The sequence below is a fragment of the Theobroma cacao genome, chromosome 2, assembly GCF_053813885.1.
Source record: "Theobroma cacao isolate CCN51 chromosome 2, ASM5381388v1, whole genome shotgun sequence".
Lineage (NCBI taxonomy): Eukaryota > Viridiplantae > Streptophyta > Magnoliopsida > Malvales > Malvaceae > Theobroma > Theobroma cacao.
Genome location: NC_142640.1, coordinates 3,812,794 through 3,832,395, shown reverse-complemented (window position 1 = coordinate 3,832,395; position 19,602 = coordinate 3,812,794). Strand labels below are relative to the sequence as shown.

At 37.9% G+C, this 19,602-nt stretch overlaps 2 protein-coding genes across 4 annotated transcripts; both read right to left on the bottom strand.

Moving 5' to 3' along the window:
• Positions 1-561: 561 nt before the first annotated feature.
• NERD (GW repeat- and PHD finger-containing protein NERD) lies at positions 562-12,027 on the bottom strand. Of its 2 annotated transcripts, XM_007041974.3 has the most exons (10): positions 10,192-12,027; positions 10,026-10,105; positions 7,923-8,095; positions 5,666-6,587; positions 5,435-5,562; positions 4,953-5,012; positions 4,789-4,839; positions 4,352-4,422; positions 2,981-3,132; positions 562-2,893 (listed from the first exon to the last, which is right to left on the bottom strand). In XM_007041974.3, exons 1-10 carry the CDS (start codon positions 11,799-11,801, stop codon positions 738-740), a joined length of 5,403 nt encoding a protein of 1,800 aa, XP_007042036.3. In that variant the 5' UTR covers positions 11,802-12,027; the 3' UTR covers positions 562-737. The 2 variants fall into 2 exon arrangements, with proteins under 2 accessions (XP_007042036.3, XP_088659581.1); XM_088803455.1 differs by lacking the exon at positions 7,923-8,095 and having other exon boundaries at positions 10,192-10,499.
• Positions 12,028-13,029: 1,002 nt separating this feature from the next.
• LOC18607693 (uncharacterized) lies at positions 13,030-16,877 on the bottom strand. 2 transcript variants are annotated; one of them, XM_007041971.3, is made up of 4 exons: positions 16,669-16,877; positions 15,069-15,280; positions 14,248-14,340; positions 13,030-13,761 (listed from the first exon to the last, which is right to left on the bottom strand). In XM_007041971.3, exons 2-4 carry the CDS (start codon positions 15,191-15,193, stop codon positions 13,218-13,220), a joined length of 762 nt encoding a protein of 253 aa, XP_007042033.1. In that variant the 5' UTR covers positions 15,194-15,280; positions 16,669-16,877; the 3' UTR covers positions 13,030-13,217. The 2 variants fall into 2 exon arrangements, with proteins under 2 accessions (XP_007042033.1, XP_007042034.1); XM_007041972.3 differs by having other exon boundaries at positions 16,689-16,877.
• Positions 16,878-19,602: the final 2,725 nt, after the last annotated feature.

Below are 19,602 nucleotides of genomic sequence, written 5' to 3'. Positions count from 1 at the left end.
TATTTTTTTAAAAAAAATCCTTTATAATAATTTTCATCAAAATTATAACTTATAAAAAAAATTTATCAAACAACTTTAATTTAATTTTAAAATTTTTTTTAAAAGCTTTATAAAAATTTTTAAATTAAAAAAAATCAAATCAAATAACACTTAATTTAATTTTAAAAATTATTATTTTTTATAAAAATTTAATAATAATTTTTAAATTAAAAAAAAATTAAACCAAACAGGCATTGATCGACTTGTCTCCAAAAAACGTCTGCTCGGGTACTTGTTAAAGACAAGGTCAACCATCACTTGACACCTAGAGGCTAGAGCTGGCAAATTTGTCTTATTCGACTGTTGATTAATTACTAGACATGACCAAAATGAAGAATAAGTGGATTCAGGCCCATTTGATAAAATAGAGAAAACATGATCCTCGACCTCGCCATGGCAAGTGCTTAACCAGAAGCTTAGATAGCACCGTCCAGTCTCCATTCGGCACTTAGAGCCACATTTTGTAGTTTAGTAATCGAACATAGCCGCTTCACACTAACTGATATCAGAATAGGATGGAAATTATTGACTAAGGAGTTAGACTGGCATTCCATTGTCATAAGGAAAACAAGAGGTGCTAAACTACAAAAGTTTTTACATGTATAAATCATCCAAAGATCTTATAACGTTAGGAAATTTTTAAATGGAATTTTACTGTACAAATATAGCTACTCTTTGCTGCTCTAGATTGCCAAAATTTAAGTGTGCATGTAATCGCACGATGCCCCTTTCTTGCAGTGCCCACTTTCATGGAATTTGCACACTCTCTGCCCTTTAAAGGGAGACCTCGAAGAACCACCTCCACTGCCAAATAATGACTGTCGACTCCAAGGTTTGACCCCACCATACCCAGAATCACCACCCTGAGAACCCCTATCCCTTTGATTCGAGAACTTGTCTCCGTTGTGATTCTGTTCGTTTCCCCACATGCCTGAATTTCCAGAGGGCGCCACATAACCAGGATTTGCACTTCCTGGTGTTGCCCCTTGCCCAGGTGCAACCCATCCAGAACTCGTATTAACAACCGCAGGGCCTTGGCCAGGTGGTGCCCACCCTGGAATTGCATTCCCAGGAGCAGTCCAACCTGAATTTGCATTCCCTGGCATTTGTCCTTGGCCAGGTGCAGCCCAACTTGGATTCGGATTAACAGGTGCTGATCCCTGACTAGAAGCTCCCCAGTTAACATTTGGATTTGCAGGTACAGGTGCCCCCCATCCCATGTTTTGATTCCCTGGCATTGGCCCCCAACCAGTGCTCTGATTTCCTGGTGCCTGTCTCAGGACAGCACCTTGGTTATCTGCAACAGCCATACCCCAAGGTAGATTGGTTGGAGCAGGAAGCTGAACGTTTGACTGAACTGGAGCAGTAGGCCTCCAAGAATCTGACGCCAGCATAGTTGGTTGGCCAGTAGGAAAATGTCCAGCAGGATTTCCTGTGCTTAAAGGAGCAGAATTTTGACCAGATTGTAATGCATCATTCCAGTGACCATAACTAGCAGGTTGAGGAGGCATGGCAAGTGAGGGATTTGGCTCTAGCTTCTGAGCTGAAGCATTTCCCCATGCTTGAGTTCCGGTTGCAGGTATAGAGGATGCAGCAACTACTTCTTGCCGCAAGACCGAGCCAGAACCCCATCCATGAGTTTCAAGAGAAGGATTATGAGAACTCACAGGTTGAACCAAATTCTGAAGAGATACACCTACATTTTTCATATCAGCACCTGAATTAATTGAAGCCTGAGCGTTGACCTGTGTCCTGAGTGATTCACCTGACACTGCCATATGAGAATGCACTACAGGAGCAGCTGGGCTCCCACTCTCTAAAACAACAGTAGGAGGTTGCAGCCCTGAGGTAGCTCCTCGGAATGAATTGGCTACCGAAACAGAAACTGATGACTGAACAGGAGTAGGTGACCATTTGCTTTCAAACACTTGTCCCTTTGCCCCACCACTGGGATTTTGGTTTGGAGTGGGAGAAGGTAGATTTGTGTCAGAGCCCCATGCATCTCGAGAATACTTTGGCATCTCAAGTGAAGATGGGGCAGGTCTGCCTGTGGAAGAAGGGGCTTCAGTTTGAGATTTCCAACTTTCTACTGCAGATTGGCCTGATGAACTCAAAGTACGCTGAGGACTCCAAGCTACATGATTCTGATCAAACCTTGATCTTTCTCCAACTTGATTTTCCATTCCTTGTTTCAGGGTTGCTCCAACACCACTCCCATACAAGGCCACCTGAGCCTTTGGAAAGCTGTTATCTGCTACTGGAGGGTCTTTCTGAAACTTTCCAACCAAAGCATCAGTCAGAAGTATAGAATCATCTTGCTTCTCAGTAGTTCTCCAAATTTTTAACTCAGCAGGGAAATATCCAGTGTCATTCCATTTCCGCAGCTGCACCATTGAAAATGGTCCTTGGACCTTGCCAGATGGATCCTGGTAACGCCAAATCTTCTCCGTTTCATTAATTTGGACAGCAGCCGTTACTCCTGTAGATAGAGGTGTAGGTGAAATTTCTGACACAACCTTTGAAGAAGGTTCCTGTGTTACAACAGAGTGGGTATTCCTAGTGCCAATTTCTGAACTCAAAGCAGTTTTTGGCTTGTCCCAACTGTTTGGTTGTGTTTCTCTCTCCCGTCCTAGGTTCCATAAATTTTCATTCACCATCTCACCAGCTCCAACAGAATCATCCCCTTTGCTCATAAGTCCTTTATTAGATAAGTTCCTGCTTAATTCCCGATTCATGCTAGAATAATTTCTAGTTCCACTCCAAGAATCACTGGAACTGAGACCTCCCTTCCGGGGAGAAATTGGCTCCCTCCCTCTCCTGCTAAAGCCACTACCTCTTGGCCTCATATAGTTATCTGCATGAACCTAAAACATTGTCAAACTGAATGGCAAATACAAGACATAAGAGAGGACACTGAAAATTTTGACAAGGTAAAGAGGACCTTGTCTCTTATCATCTTCCCCTTCATCCTCTTCAGATTCATAACTAGGATCCATGTTAGGGTCTACATGTATCTCTGGAATCTCCTCTAATCTACGCTGTCGCTCCTCAGGTGTCTTTAAAATCTGCAACTTCTCTACACATTCTCTAAGCGTGAACACAAGTCAAGGAATACATTGAAATTGTTGGACACAAACAGCCAATTCATTAGAAAGAAATATATTATGCACATAGAAACTTTAGACGAATTCAGCAACCAATATGAAATTCTAATTATAGTTAGATTCAAAATTATTTTTTTTTACAAGTTCAATTCATCACTCAGACGTATGAAAGGTATCCTACAGCAGCTACATTCAAGAAGTCCTTCCAGTTTTTTATTTAGAACAACGCAAACAACAATTTTTTCAGATTGCCCACACAATGAGGCTTATGCAGTATTAGTACTTTTTTGAGGCCAAAACCAAAAACAAATGGGCTTAGATTTCAAATGAAAGAGAAACTGACAACCCACACCACAGAGTTTGTAGGGGCATTGGTTTAAAAACAACTGTAACTAAACATGAATCCCACCACAATCTAACCAAACTAATAGAACAATAGAGAGGAAGACTAGCACAAAGATTACCATGAATTGAACATGAAAGATAGAGATTGATAAGCATTGAATTACAGCAAACTGCACCTTTATTATTCACATAGATAGCTTAGATTGTTCAAAAAATTATCTTAGCATATTGAATCTATCACTTAAAAAGCTTAAGCAAGCTTGAAGTCCCTTGTAAGAATATGTGACCATGATTATTGGATCATTAAACACTCAGTAGCCGCATAAACATCCTTAACATTATGCTTCATAACTATGAGGGAATGGGAGGCGAGGAAACAGAAAGAGAGCGTAAGGTTTCGGTTCTTTGGATTGCTTAAAATCACAGAGGGCAAGGAAAGGGAGGGGTACATCACCAAACTTGTTTGATTGACAAGTGGAACCAGAAAAAATTGATAAATTTTTGCATTCTTTGACAATTATATACTTTATAAGTAATAATAAAATGTTAAAATAAGAGCAATTTTGTCTGAACAGGAAAGTACCTTTATCGAGGAAACCTTCTCCACCAAATTCCCCAATTTGGAGAAAAAAAAATAAAGGTCTCTAAGGTTTTGGGAGGATATCTCCCCCTTTCTGTGTAAAGATGTTCTGAACAAGGGTAAGGCTACCACTCCTCCCTTCCCTCAATCCAGAAATCACAGTCAAGCCTCATAGCAAACCACAACAAATGTCAGAAGAATGCCATAAGCCATAAAAAAAATGTAGACAAGCATCCAACTGTTGGATAATAGAACAGATAATAAAATTACGAGTAAAGGATATTCCTTTCTATGTCCTTTTTCACTGGCTCGATCACGAAGATGACTGAGACGCATTATCTCTGATTCCAACCACTGCATTGTGATAACAGAGGAACTCAAATTATTCTTTTTTTCTAAACAAAAGGCCACAAATACTGATATTAACATACCAATTAAACCAGTCAAGAGGATCAATTTCAGGATTAACAAAGATTGTGAACCATTTTTGCATATGATCCATATTTTAGAAATTTACTTTTTTTCAGATACCTTTCTTTTTTGTACACAATATCATACTTAATCAAGACTAGCCAACAGGTAATGGTGTACGTGATGCATTTCAAGATTGCAGAACATACTAATTAAACATTCTCCACAGATAAAAATATTGTATGTGTGCATTTGTGTCTACATATATACACATATACAATAACCCTAGTTCAAAAGAAAGATATTTACATCTTTGACTCTGACTGCCTGGATTGCCATGGCCTTTTCCTGTATATCTCCCTGCAGCAACCAATTAATCTTCTAAAAATGACTCCCAATGAAATTTAAAAGAAAAACAAAGATAACTATTCAATAGTATATAAAAATGTGATAAACTAAAACTGAAAAATTACCACAGTCAGCCTGTTGATAAGTCCACACTTTATGCTCTGGCGCAGCCGCTTGCATTCATCCTAACAGATCAGGCAACTTAGCATTATTTTTAAAAGAAATAAGATTTCAATATAAATAAACAAAACAAGATACTGGCCCAACATGATTTGATAATATAACACGCTAAAAATACTGCTGATATTTTGATGCCTTCTATTTTGCTTCATGAACAAGAGAAATAGATTTTCTTTTACAAGCAAAAGAAATAAAATTAAACAAGCCTCTAAGTGTCTAAGCGATAACTTATGAAAAAGTTTTAACACAGATATATTTGACAAGTGTCTAAAAAGCAAAGTCTCAATATCTAAACTAAAAATTTTCAGATAAGATCATATTTACTTTATTCAGAGAAAAAGATACAGAACTCCCCTTATCAAAGATGCAGATGGAAATTGACAAAAGGAAATAATAACATGTAATTCCATGTTCAGCTAATAATTACCTCAGTGAACTCTTGATTTGATATAATATCAATCGATACGATCTCTGTCTTATTTAAATTTAAAATCTCAAGTAGAAAATCAGTTGTTCTTTTGCCAACTCTATATGTTTCAGCAACTTTGTTTGTACCTGTACAGCATATAGTTAATGCATTTAACAATCTTATGAGATTTTGTTACTAGTGTATTGAAGTCAAAAACATGCAAAGATAGACAGTTATCCAAGTATTTACCAACAACTTGCACTAGTCTATACAAATCTTGCTTTTGACCAGCACCAGATATTCTTATTCTCACAAAAGAACCAACAACCTTGTCATGGAATGTTTCAGTATCTTCGATCAAATCCTCCACCAAATTACGTCGCAAATATATTAGATTGATATTATGCATATCAATGGCAGCATAATCATCTAAATTAGATTGAAGTCCCCTTGCATCACCCTTTTTACGTGTTTTACGTTTCTTATCTTTTCCAGTCTTAGTCATAGCATCAGAGTTCCAATCAGCCTCTAGTTGATTAGCTTCAGCATCAACAACACTCCCTTGAATTTCATCTGTCTGAGAATCCTCCTTTGTGAAAAAGATGTGGGGGTCAAGAAGATTTAACATTTCAATATGCCCCACTCTTGGTTTCCCAAACAGACTTTTAAGCCTTGTGTCACAAATGACATAAGACTTATTGCGACGATCTCGAAGTTTATGCTTTTGAATGTAATCCAGTATAAGTTGACTTAGTTCCATTCGAGATAAAACAGATTTGTCACCATTTCTCATGTGCATAACAACTTCCAAAAGCTCTTTTGATGCCCACTCAGCACTTTCATCTGTAGATGCCCCTTCACCACTAGCTGTCACTGTGCTTGGTGAATCACCCTCCCTTGCACGTGACTTTGATTGACTCCTCGTCCTTCTTCGCTTGGAAGCAGTTACTTCAGCATTCCCAGAAGAACCATCAGAGCCAGACCCCCCACCATCATTAAAATCATGTTCATCAGGTGATTCCTGTTTAGCAGCACGACCTTCAGATCCTTTCCAGGGATTCTTAGCCTGAGCAAGTTCATCTGAATTTATTGATAATCTCCTTTTTAAATCAATCCAGTAATCCTTGAATAGATATTCCCAGCTACTTTTGTCATCAAAATTTACTTGTGCCTGCAAAATAAACAACAAACAACAATGGCGAATGAAAAAAGGGAAAATTTCCAATAAATTTAAGAAAGAGAAAAACAAAGGAGAGGTATTTGTGAAAATAAATCCTCTAATTTACAGCCCCAAAACCCCAAACAAGAAATGAATCAACAATCATATGTGAATACAGCTACAAAATACTTGGCTATGACTGTTAAATTTAATTACTGAATTAGCAGAAACATGAATACATGCTTCTTGATATCCCTTTTAGCCTCAATCTGAAAGATTTTAACATATGATTTTGTCCAGTCTTGTCCACTTTCATTTACAAAGCAGAAATTGAAGTTTACAACTGAAAACAATGCCAATAAGAAGGGCAAGAGGCTAGTATAGAATTTCTTGACACAGCATAATAATTCAAATGCAATGATTATTTGTTCTCAAAAATTATGAAACATTTACAGCCCAGAGTTGCATGCAATAAAGAAACATAGACCACTAAACAGACTATATCGAAAAGAGACACTCGCAGCAAAAACAATAGAACCAAAATATTTGCAGTGAACAGAATGTCCAAAGAATTGCAACAAACCCCCACACCCCCACCAAATACCCAGAGAGGAAAAGAGAGAGCTCGAGAATGATATTTATAACTTTGACATTATGTGAAGGAAGAAAGGCAACTTTATAAATTGCCGTATTACTTATTTACAACTTACCAAACAATCATAAGCCTATTAGCCCAAAAACTATCCAGAGAAACTAAAACTTCAAACAGAATAGCTACAGCAAGAACAATCAAGAAAAGTGCATAACTGGTTTCAAATATCAACTTCCAACTATCGATTAAAATCACGGAAGTATACTGCAAATGAAGAAGACAACACAAGAAGTTGAACATACTTAATGCACAGCACCCCACACCCCACCAACCACCCAGAGAGGACAAAAATGATCTCAAAAATGATATTTATAATTTTGACATTATGTGAAAGAAGAAAGATGAGGCTATGAATTGCCAAGTTACATATTTACAACTTTCCACACAATCATAAGCCTATTAGCCAAAATAGTATCAAGAGAAACTAAAACTTCGAACAGAATAGCTAAAGCAGAGCAATCGAGAAAAGTGGAGAAATAGTTTCAAACATCCGCTTCCAACTATCAATTAAAACTATGGAAATGTACAGCAAATGCATAAGACAACAGCAGGAGTCATGCATACTTAATGTGCAACAAAAAAATCAAGCTGTCAATATTTCAAAAAGTACAAATAAAGGAAGATAGCAAATGTAAAGAATAAATACATAAAATAATAAAAATAAAAGATTATAATAATAACATTTCTTTGTTTACCTGCTCATTCCTTTCAATCAACATGATAAGATTCATGCATGACTCACAGAGGCCTTTGTTGCCCCTAACAGATAGGATTACAGCATCTTTGATGCATCCCTTGCATAAGGAAAAGGTACATGTGTAACACATATAATAGGCATTCTTCTTACAGTTGCTGCACAGATGCCAACCTAATTCACAGAAAGAACATTACTCAAATTAGATAGAGATATAAAACACAATGTAATAGACTTGTTGTATATCATGCCTGCAACACTGTAACAGAACGTAAAACCAACCAAGCAGTGACATAAATACAGGCAAACAAGAGGAAATTCATGGAAGCAAATTCTGAGATATCCCTAATTGCATATGCACCCTTGCACCTTGAACAAGCAGACTTGCATCATCAAGAATTCTAGAACTTATACACCCTGCCTATTACTTTCTCAAGACATAAAATGGAAAAATCTAGGCAACTGTTTGACAAATACAAGCTGCAAAAATGGAATAATCTTGAACATACACATTTTATAAACCCCGATTTTCACTCACTATAGAATGTTCATCATTTTGGGGTGAACTCAAAGCGTATACACACAGGCACATGGCATGTTAGTCACTAGTAAATTGCACCTCAAAACCTGGCTTACCTTACCTAATGTCTCCTGAAATTAATAAAAACAGTTCTGGCTATTGCTCATTCAAGAAAAAAGAAATAATTTACTAAAGAAATATTGCAAGGCAATTCCCCCTCAAAGTTTCCCTTCTACTATTTTTCTTTCATTTCTTCACATAAAAAACATTACTCCTTATTGCTCCTTCTCATACTAATGAGAATTTAAATGTTAAGCTTTCTCAAGGAAAAGGGCATTGCTTAAAGTTACAAAAGAGAAGAAATGAAAATTTCTAAGAAAAAGTAAGACCTTAATCCAAAAGATTTGCCCAGTGCTTGCAAAACAGTATCCTCCAGCCCCATAATCAATTGAGACAAGTTACTGAAATTGTAAGTTCTTATTCCTTTCTATGCATTGCCATCATAAACAAAAGACATGTATTTCCTGTTGGTTCAAGTAAAGTGCATTTAGGGCAGATCTATATTGCCTTTGTAAAGATAGCTATAAGTTATTCTCAGTCAACTTTACATAAAAAAACAATTGACCCAAAGTCCAATTCAGCACCCATTACATTCCATGAGAAATTTGAACAGTACTAAGCAGTGTGACATTCACAACTTTGAAGATGCCAAATATATCATTATTGGCCCCTACTGCACATTGAGCATGCAAGTGCACGTCTACCACTTATACATGAAACTCAACCATGTTGCAGATGCCACAACTGGTGCTATGATTTCCCGCCCATTTATAAAGTCAAAGTACAGCAGTTGCATAGTTTTGTGCTTACGTCTACACAAAGCTATCAGCATGGCTGGAAACCAAAATGCTCCCATGATCTTGACAAGTTGTATTACAAATATACTGAGAGTATACTTGACAGCTCACCCTTTGAGACCTTGTTGAATTTTTCATAAGCCAGGGGCATCTAATGGATAAAAGATGATCACATTCCAGGATAATAATTATAACGTGTACTTTCACTAGAAATCCAGGCATTGCCAATAGCAATTGCCTTGACATGGAATGATAGATGGCCCCTAATTACAGCAGAAAGATAGTACGCTTCAAATGTTGTTTTGACAACCATTAAACCAATTTGAGGAGAATACAAAACTTAAACGGTGAGCTGGGCAAAACTGGAGATTGAACTTCCTGTGCCTTCACAAAAGCCCCACTCCAGCAAGCTTCACTGTCATGTAAATCAAACCTTTTGCAAAGAAAAGAAGTAAAAAATTCAATAATGATGCAATTTAAATAAGAACAGAGAAACTGAGGCACAGTTCAAAGATTTAGGTGCTCAAGTTCCCAAATCAGTATCAGCCAACTAGTAAACATCAATCTTTTTTCCTCTAATTGCAAAAACTAATCATTAAAGCACATGGCACTCCCATAATACAAGATAAAACATCACTACCATAACAAGCAACATTTCTCACAAGACCTCAAAATAAAACTCAGATATTAAAAGTTAAAGGGTGCAGACAGAAATACAGCAACTTACCACAATTCCATTTACCCTTAGCTCGAAAGAATGCCTCATCTCTACCAACACAAGCAGTGTGGTAAGCCTTAGGGCAACCCCTACGGAGGGACAAACACAGAAAGCAAAATATTAGGGCAATGAATCCGCAGGTAACACTGGCATGAAACAGCCTTTATAGGCTCACCTGCGGTCACAAAGCACAAGGTCACCACCGTCAAAGCAAATGAAACAGACATCCTCCTCCACCTTCTTCCTTGATGGAGCTCTTGCCAGAACCTTAGAATTTGAATTCTTTCCCCGCTTCCGCTTGCCACCACTGGCTTTACTAGCATCCTCCACCTCCTCTGCATCCTCTGTCTCCTCTGCTGCCTCCATTTCTACTTCTTCTGTCATGTCGAGCATCTCAGTGTCCTCAGCTGCTTCCACTCCCTCTGCTCCATCTCCCACATCTATCTCAGTCCCTTCTGCTTTCTCAACATCCTCTACTACATTTCCTGTCTCCGTACCTTCTGCCTTCTCTGATTCCTCCCCCGTCACTGTATCCACTTCAGCCATACCTGTTTCCCTCACTGCATTAGTATCCTCTAAATTTTCAGTTTGCTCAGACACATTACCCACCAATTGTTCTTCCAAACTTTGGCTTTTCTCAACCATGTCAACTACCCCTGTATCTTCCAGAATTTCATTTGGGTCTGCGAAATTAACCTCCTCTTTATCCTCCAGCAATTCCCTTTTCTCAACCAGGTCAGTAACCCTCGTTTCTTCCCCAATCCCAAATCGTTCTGCAACATCAACCATCAGTTTTTCCTCCAGCGATTCACTTTTCTCAACCATGTTAACCACCACTGTTTCTCCCAGAATCTCAGTTTGCTCCACCTCGTTATCCACCTGTTTCTCCTTCAGCATTTCCCTTTCCACAGCCACGCCAGCCACCTCACTTTCGTCCATAATTCCTGTTCTCTCCGTCATGTCAGCCAGGCCCGCTTCCTCCATAACCCCAATTTGCTCCGTCACAACACCCACCTCTGCCGCCTTAGCAATTCCCCTTTCCTCCACCACGTCAGCCACGCATGTTTCCTCCATAACCACAATTTGCTCTGTCACACCATCCACCTCTGCTGCCTCAGCAATCCCTCTTTCCTCCGCCACGCCAGCCACCTCTTTATCCTCTGGGCTGCTAATTTGGTCTTGCACATCATCCACCACCTTTTGCTCATTTCCCGCCTCCTCAGCCAACTCAGCAACTTGTCGCTCGGCCACAGCCACCTCAATCCCTTCCGCTGTTCCACCTCCGTCTGACAAGTCAGCCTTCTCCATTTCCTCCATCACATCATCCACCGCCGCATCCTCCGCCACGTCAGCTTTCTCCTCCTGTGCCACGTGGCCCTCCTCTCTGTCAACTACACCCTCATCTTCCCTATTACCGTCAATCGGAGATGAATCCTTTATTCCATCACCAGCATCCAACATCTCGTCCTTCTCCTCTCCAGCGATCAAATCCCCACCGCCCACTTCATCACGAACCGCCGCCTCGGGTTCCCGCGCTAGAACCACCGCCACATCAACAACTCCCTTGCCCTCACGTTCTTCCTCCTTTTCAGCAACAGGAGAAACCGCTGAAGGTGCAGGTAGTCGCGACTCGTCCAACTCGGCAACGGACTCGAGCTCACATTGTGACCCAGCGCTTTGACGCTGTAACTCGGAGGCCCTAGTTGTAGTCGCCGGGTTATCTTCCAATCGAAGAGAAGACTCAACGTTGGGGACGTGGAGAGGCTCTTCTTCCTCGGTGTCCATAGAAGAAAAAGATTAGGAAAATTAAAAATCGAGGGAAACCCTAGAGAATTGAGAGCCCTAGGGTTTTGAGTACGGGGTAAAACTTTAGGGGCGTCGTTTTTTGTTTTTTTTTTTTATAGTTTTAATTTGCGAAATGAAAGAATCGGGGTCGAGAGATAGAGAGTAAGAGGGAAGAGAGATGCCCCCTTCGTGCGCAGGAGGAAAAACACTAGCTAGGCTATTTTGTTTGTTGGTGAGTGCCGGAATGACGATTATGTCCTAAAGTGCAATGGCGTAATGACGAATATAACCCCCCGGGCCCTCGGCTTTATTGGACTCCTCAATTTTCGAAAGCCGATCCTCCCTGCCAGAGGTTATACAGTGATCACGGGTCCTTTGATAAACAAATCTTGACTGGATTTTGGGCCTTGCGATGGCCGCGATTGTTGGGCGGGCTTTTAAAACTGCATACCCTTTTTTATGGTTTCATCCAAACTCTTTGTTAGATGCTCCTCCTAAACCCAGCACTGTTGCTTCTCATTGATTGTTTGTTGATTCTCCTGGTGTCAGGCTACTGATATTCAGGGGAACAAGACCATCACATCAGGCTATTGAAAATTGAAGATCTGGCATTATTCTCTCGAATGGACTTGGGAGAGACTGCCCACGGAACTCGCTGCCAATAGAGGGACAACTTTTATGGCGGTTTTTAAGTTGAGAGAGCTTTGCCCCCCAAATATTCCTCAGTCAACGCCATGAACATGATCACAAAATGGAATATCGTCTGTAGTATAAAAAAATTGAACATCTGGAACTCAAGCACATATCAAATTAAATTTCAATACCATAGCAAGTAATATCCATTCTATGATCAAAATCACAAAGACACTCATGTCCTACTATGTCAACCATAGCAAGCATTAACAGCTATTCAACTCGCCAATCTCGGGAAGCAGATGCTGTTCCATCTAAGGAATTGCAGTGGAAAGGAAAAGGTGGCAAAATGTAAACCACCACCTGCAAAGAGCCCCATTCAAATCCTGGCAACCAATGAACCAAGAGGCCAATGACTACACACGTCCTGCAAATTTTGTATGCAGGATAGGCAAAAGGCCTAAGAAAGATTGGGAACTCTTATAAAGACCTGGAGAACCATGCTGGGGAAGCATTTTTGCTTTCAAAACTTGACACCATTGGCAGAGGATGCAATCCATCCAGGGAAACTCCATTGAGGAATCTACAAGCAGGGTTTGGTGGTAATAAATCTTTTATTCCAAACAATGCACCATAATCATAATGTTCTAAGAAAAATAATAAGTGTTTCACATCGACTCCAGCAATTACTACACTAAAATCCAAAATTAAGTCTATCTAGTTCCAAACCTTCAATCAACAAGTAAAGCATAACACTAATTGCCAAGGACTTAAGCCGCGTCATCAGTACCTCCGAGGATAACGGTCCATATACCTCCCAGAAGGACACTCATATGCCATGTGTCCTCTTCCACCACAGTTGTGACAGATCATCAAAGGGCCCATGCACTCGCGACTCATATGACCAAGCTGATGGCAGTTTCGACACACAATATCTCGATGGTCTCGGTAACCACCACTGCGACCACCACCACCTCGATCTCCAATAATGTTGGCTTTCGGGCATTGCCTTGCCACATGTCCAGCTACATTGCACAAGTTGCAGATGGGATCATTTGTACAATCACGTGCCAAGTGACCTGGCCTTCTACAGTTGTTGCACGCCTTGTCATTTGTACAATCAGCTGCAATATGACCAGGCTTATAGCAATTATTGCATAACCTCACATCCCCAGGTGGCATTGGGGGTGCTGTGCAGTCTCTGGCCCGATGTCCAGCCTTCCCACAGGTGTGGCAGATTCCCTCATTTGGACAATTGCTAGCTGTGTGGCCAGGTTCACGACAATTCCAGCATAGAGACTTGGTCGTGCATTCTGAAGCAATGTGCCTGTTCAAATAGTTCATGCATGGTTAGAACAGCTCTGCAACAATTACAAGAACCATCAATAAGAGAATAAGCTCCTAAAATAAAAGCAGCAGAGCTGGGCGTTGCAGCTACTTAAAAAAGACACTACAAGATTATTCACAAGACGAGAGATGACAAGGAATTAACATATAGCATTGGAACTTCCACAATTACACCTAGTTTATATGCTTGAAGCACTCATTCCAAAAAATGAAACAAAAGAAGAGGGAGAAAATTAATCCAAAGTACAAAGCACAAAAAACACACAAATTTGAAATATGTAGCATGCCAATGCAGGATAAAACTAGCTAAAAAGAACTACTATTGACAGAAAATTACATGTTTAGACACCTTGAAAATAAAAATTTCATATAAAAGATTAACCAGACAAAAGAACTGCTAACTTGACTAAACTCAAAAGATCTATAAGATTCCGTTTTAACCACAGGGGAAGAAGAAGGTTCTTACCCAGGGAGATTACAATTGTGACAAATTGCCACATTAGGGCACTCTCTAGCGTAGTGACCTGGTCGTTTGCAGTTCTTGCATAGATTGTTTTGACTGGAAATAAAAGAGAAACACAGTTAATATTCCAAAGATTGGCAGATAAATATTCTTTAAGAAAATTCTGACAGACAACAAAATATATGCATAAATGTACAAAAAAGGAAAGGAAAGGGAAAGTGGGCTCAGTACCAGGAAAATTATGAGATATACCCATCCCAGCAGAAAGCAGAAAAACAAAGTAAAACCTCTTAAAGAAACAAGTGAACAAAAACCTAACCTCACGCCAAACATGCTGAAAAACTACTGACATAAAAGATCATACACATTACATGATAAACACCACATTCATATAATGAAGAACACCCTAATATAGAGCCAGGGGAGTTCAACATATGCTCTTAATCATCATCTTATTGAATCATAAAACATAATCATGTTATAGCCTATAGGTTCATTTTCAGTTTGAAATGGAGTGACAAATTTTGCAGACCCAAAATGTCTCCATTCTCCTGCCATGACTTAACACACTTGAGAAAAATGGGCTCCTTTATTTGTGAGACCAAGTAAATTCCCAGAAAAAAATAGCTCATATTGAAAAATTACATGCAGACCCATGTACCTTTCTCTAAGGATTCATCACATTCAATATTCTTTAAAGATTTACATTACAATTAAAAGAAAGAAAGAAAACTTTTTAAGAACGATACATTAACACATCTTTCCTCAGGCCACTTAACTAGCTGAGGAAAGATAATTAACTAAATGATTGAAAATTAGAAAACCTGAAACCCCGACGAGACTCCCTCCTGTAGGGTGCATTACGGTAAGAAAAGCGATCAGATCGGATCTTACGATCCATGGGGCTCCGGCTCCTGCTCCTGCTTCGGCTCCGGCTGTCTGAACTCATGTTCAAACTTATGTTTATCAACACCTACCACCACCGATCAGCAAAAACACCACCTCAACCAACACACTAACTGCTGCTGCCTCCTCCCTGTCCACAGTACAACCACACACCCATCATCATCCATGAGCCATATCAAACCTCTCACTATTCCCTCCAAAACATAAACACCAAATCCCAAGAGTAAAACACATAACAGTCAACAAGCAACCCATCTTATATCAATTACAAACCACTCAACTCAGCACCAAGCACTTGATGACCCCACACCTCAACCAAATTCCTCATGAAAAGTTCAACCATCTCTTGAAAATAGTCATCACCCGAGTATACATCAGAAAGTCATAAACAGACACAAAAACTCCAATTCACAACCATCCATCCACGCTAGACAGACAAAGTTCATTGGGCAGTCTCCAAGAGATGATAAAAAGAGAAAAATGGAGGCAACTTGTTAACTATGAAAAAAGGTAATGGCAGATTGAAGAGGAGTTTCTCTGTCGATAAGGAAAACCTGCCGTGGCTCAAAAGAGAAAACAAGGAGAATGAAGAGAAATACATAAGATAGAAAATACACTAAGAAACATGCTCTTAATTTCTCTCTGAGACTTTCAACTTTAATTGTAAAAATAAGAATTTGAAAAGTGGGGATTACTGGAGCCCTCTAGGTGGTTGGAAAGCGGAAAAAAAAAAGTCAGTTTATTAGTTTGCATAGGGAGATATTCCGTGTGAAAACCAGGGAACAAACTAGTAAATTTCCATTTCCAGGTTTAAGAACCTCTGCTGAATTGCCTCCTCCTCAATTACCCTCATCCTCTGAAATTATTTCCCACCCAGACTCCTTTATCTTCCCCACAAGGACTCCAAACCCAGCAACAAATACCCACTTCTCCATACATCGAGAAGTGACTTAGTAACAACCATTGACACAATCTTAATACCAACCATTTTAAATAGGTCAGTGCCTTAGTAACATGCCATTATATTCAACCCAACAAAGATAAATCAAATACACTTCAAACCTTACAAAAAGAAAAGCCAATAGACTCTTTAAAAATATGAGTAACCAACTAAGCGTAACAACAAATGCAAAACCATTGACAATTCATAGAAACAATAACCTTTTTAAATTTTAACCTGCTCCTACAGCTGTAAGAGTGAAGCGATGGGACTAGCATTTCTTTTTCTCTTAATTTCATGTTGCTCGAATTTGCATGAAGATAAAGATGATAGTAACCCATTATCGTAGTAACAGAAATTCAAACCTCTAAAAGCAATGATTTGATACAAACTGAAGATATAGCTTAAATTTCAGATTTCAATCGCAGACCAACCACGAAAACAGCAATTACAAGATTCGGGGCAAAATTAACCGAAACCCAAAGAACATAGAAGAAATTGAAAAGATAAAGCGAGAAATACCCTAACCCTAGCAGAAGGAACCAAAACGAAATCAAATAGTAGAGTCAAAGGAATACCAAAAGAAGAAAGTAAGAACCTGACGTTACTGGGCGCAGTTTAACCGTTTCGTACGGCTAAGGCCGAGAAGGAAAATGAAAAATGTTAAAGGAAAACTGTACGGACCACCCCCAAATTTTTGCGCTTGGGGAGAGTGGGATTTCGATGAGGACCAACAGCCGCTAATAAGAGGCGTCCTTTCTGAAGCGAGGGTAAAATCAGAAATGGCTGTTGAAAGATAGAACCGTTGTATCTTCAGTTTCCGATAAAGTTTGCTTCTCTTGGAGAAAGCCCGGTAGGATTGGGCCGAGGAGTCCATCAGATATATCTGGGTTCAACCTCCTGGCCCAAACTTGAATCAGAGTGGAGGCTTTTCGTTGGCTCTTAAAACATTTTCTAGGATTTTCTTCTTATTATTATCTATAAATTGGCTATGAATTTGTTTAACTTCTATAAGCAAGATTAGAATATCATTACATGTTTATTTAATTAATACTTAAATTATTATTTTTTGTAATTATATTATAATAAGATATGTGTTAATACTTTAAAATTATGTAATGATTTAACCTTTCGGTACTTTTTGCATAAGAAAACAATATATTTTTATAACACAAATTTATAAGATTAACACGTATAAAGCTTGTTACCTTGAAAAAGTTGCTTATAGAATTTAAAATGTTCATCGTCTTGTATATAAGAATATTCAAAAAATCCAATTTGCTTGGAAGGAAATGATTGATGAAAATAAAAAGTAGTAGGAATTGTCTTATTTAATAATTAAATTACGAAATAATTTATAGTCGAATATTTGACTTAATAATCTATACATGTATTATTTAAACTTGATTCAAATAATTTTTTTTTCAAATAAAAATCGTTTCCATATTATAACGTAACTATTGAATTAACCCAAAAAAAAAGTTTAAATACAAAAAGTCTTCCAATTTAATTCTTACAATCAATGAATTCTTACATTTTTATAGACACCTATTACTCAATAATTTGTTAAATTTTAAAAAATAAAATAAAATTATCTTACAACAGTAATTAATTCAAATTAAAATTTAGAATATCTCAAATCCTCCACACGAGGGATCAAATAAATAAATACAGATGTTCAAACACTTAAATGATCGTAAGGCTTGTCTTTAAAAAAAAAATGGATTGTAAGGCTTAAATGATCAAATTTGAATAGAGTCACGAAATATTTTTGTATTTGGTTTGAGACTCTTACAAAAAAAAAAAAAAACATTTTTACCTCACTAGCAATGAGAATTATGTGAAATTGATTGCAATCATCTGTTGGGCAAATGACACATTGTTTGTCATTGTACAAAATCAATGAAACTGGTTTCGATTTGTTCAAATTGTATCTAACCTGTTATTTTTTGGATTTGAAAAAAAGAGATTGAATGTTATTCTTTAAATAAAGAAATTATATGTTAATTAAGAAATTAAATATTTAAATACTAATATATTATTTGTATGCAATTTTGTTTATAATTTATGATTGCCTGAAAAAGGGAGATAGACAGCTCAATAAGTCATGTAACCTGAAGGGAAGGGTAAAGAACAGCTAGATAAGAACAGTTAGAATAAGCCAATTCTCTTTGCTTCATACAGTGGCAAAGCTCATTCGCCCCCACCAAAAGCAAGTACGGCGGAAAGCTGAATAAAGTTTCCTGGTAGCATTAAATTATTTGTTAATGCTCAGTCATCTGGAAAACCGCCCAACCATCAACTTTGATATCTCCTCCAATGCAGTTACGAAACACCGATGCAAATTTTTCATGTGATTTATCTTTTTTGCCTTTACCTCATTTTACCCTCCAAAAGAAAACATGTCTCTCTTTATCCTTTGAATGATTACTTGGATTGGCTACCAACATTAACTTGTCTAAGCCTTTTGATTTCCATCACTTCCAAGGCAAAATTCGCCTGTCCAAATCGTCAATCGCTAGTCATACGACTCCCACGAAAACAAAAAATAAAGATGTTATGAATTATAATGGCACAGACTGACATCTACAAAATGGTGGGAAAATTTTCGGAGTTTAAACAAATTTCCGCTGCCCAACACTTTTACTTTTGTCAAGGTCTCGGCTGTATTCAAAACAAAGGCACTAATTTATTCCTACCCATCAATATTATTTGTGTCTAATTAGTCTCAATTCTGAGTTATCTAATCCACTAGCTTACAAGTCACGAGGAATGTAAATTTTGTTGAAAGAAAAGCAATAAAAATTGGTGGGTACATACAAAGCACCAGCACCGCCTCTTTAGGTCTTCTTTGGGCGGGGGATAGGAATATTTCTACCTCTTTTTGTCCACACCCTCCATACATACTCGGATACCCACTTGCCCATCAAAATTCAAAGACACGCTCGAAATTTTTATTTTCTTATAAACGGTGTTCGGCTCCACGCTCACTTAATCCTCGTATGCACCACACACAGAAAAGCCCATAAGCTGTGTTTGTTTGCTTTTATTTCCAATTGCAATATAAAAATGCCTGCAATCAAATGTTGTTTTAATTGCAATTTAGTTTAGAGTTTTAAAACATGGGTTTGATTTGGACAATTATTCTTTTTAGATATAATATATGAAAAATAATTCATTAAATTATTTAAAAAAATTAAATAAACTTTAAAAAATTCATTATCTTCTATTAATAATTAATTAAAAAATATTTTATCATTTTATATCCACTTGACGTTAACATTGAAAATAAAATTATATATGATTATATTATCATATTATATCAATATGTCACGTTATTATCCACTAGAACATATTAGTATATTATATTAATATGTTATAAAATAACATATGATATTTTAATTAATAATAATTATTCAACCATTAGTTATAAAGTTTATTTGACTAAAAATAAAAATGTATGAACTTGATTGAATATAATAAAAGAATAAAAATTTATTTAAATAGTTCAA

Excerpts from the sequence above, each read along its gene's own strand:
- NERD (XM_007041974.3), bottom strand. The coding sequence starts at position 11,801 with ATGGACACCGAGGAAGAAGAGCCTCTCCACGTCCCCAACGTTGAGTCT. Across the intron at positions 6,588-7,922 it reads TGATTGAAAGGAATGAGCAG|GCACAAGTAAATTTTGATGA; the intron begins GTAAACAAAGAA and ends TTTATTTTGCAG. Across the intron at positions 5,013-5,434 it reads CAAATCAAGAGTTCACTGAG|GATGAATGCAAGCGGCTGCG; the intron begins GTAATTATTAGC and ends CTGATCTGTTAG.
- LOC18607693 (XM_007041971.3), bottom strand. The coding sequence starts at position 15,193 with ATGAGTTCAGACAGCCGGAGCCGAAGCAGGAGCAGGAGCCGGAGCCCC. Across the intron at positions 14,341-15,068 it reads GAGTCTCGTCGGGGTTTCAG|TCAAAACAATCTATGCAAGA; the intron begins GTTTTCTAATTT and ends TTTTATTTCCAG. Across the intron at positions 13,762-14,247 it reads CACAATTGTAATCTCCCTGG|GCACATTGCTTCAGAATGCA; the intron begins GTAAGAACCTTC and ends CTATTTGAACAG.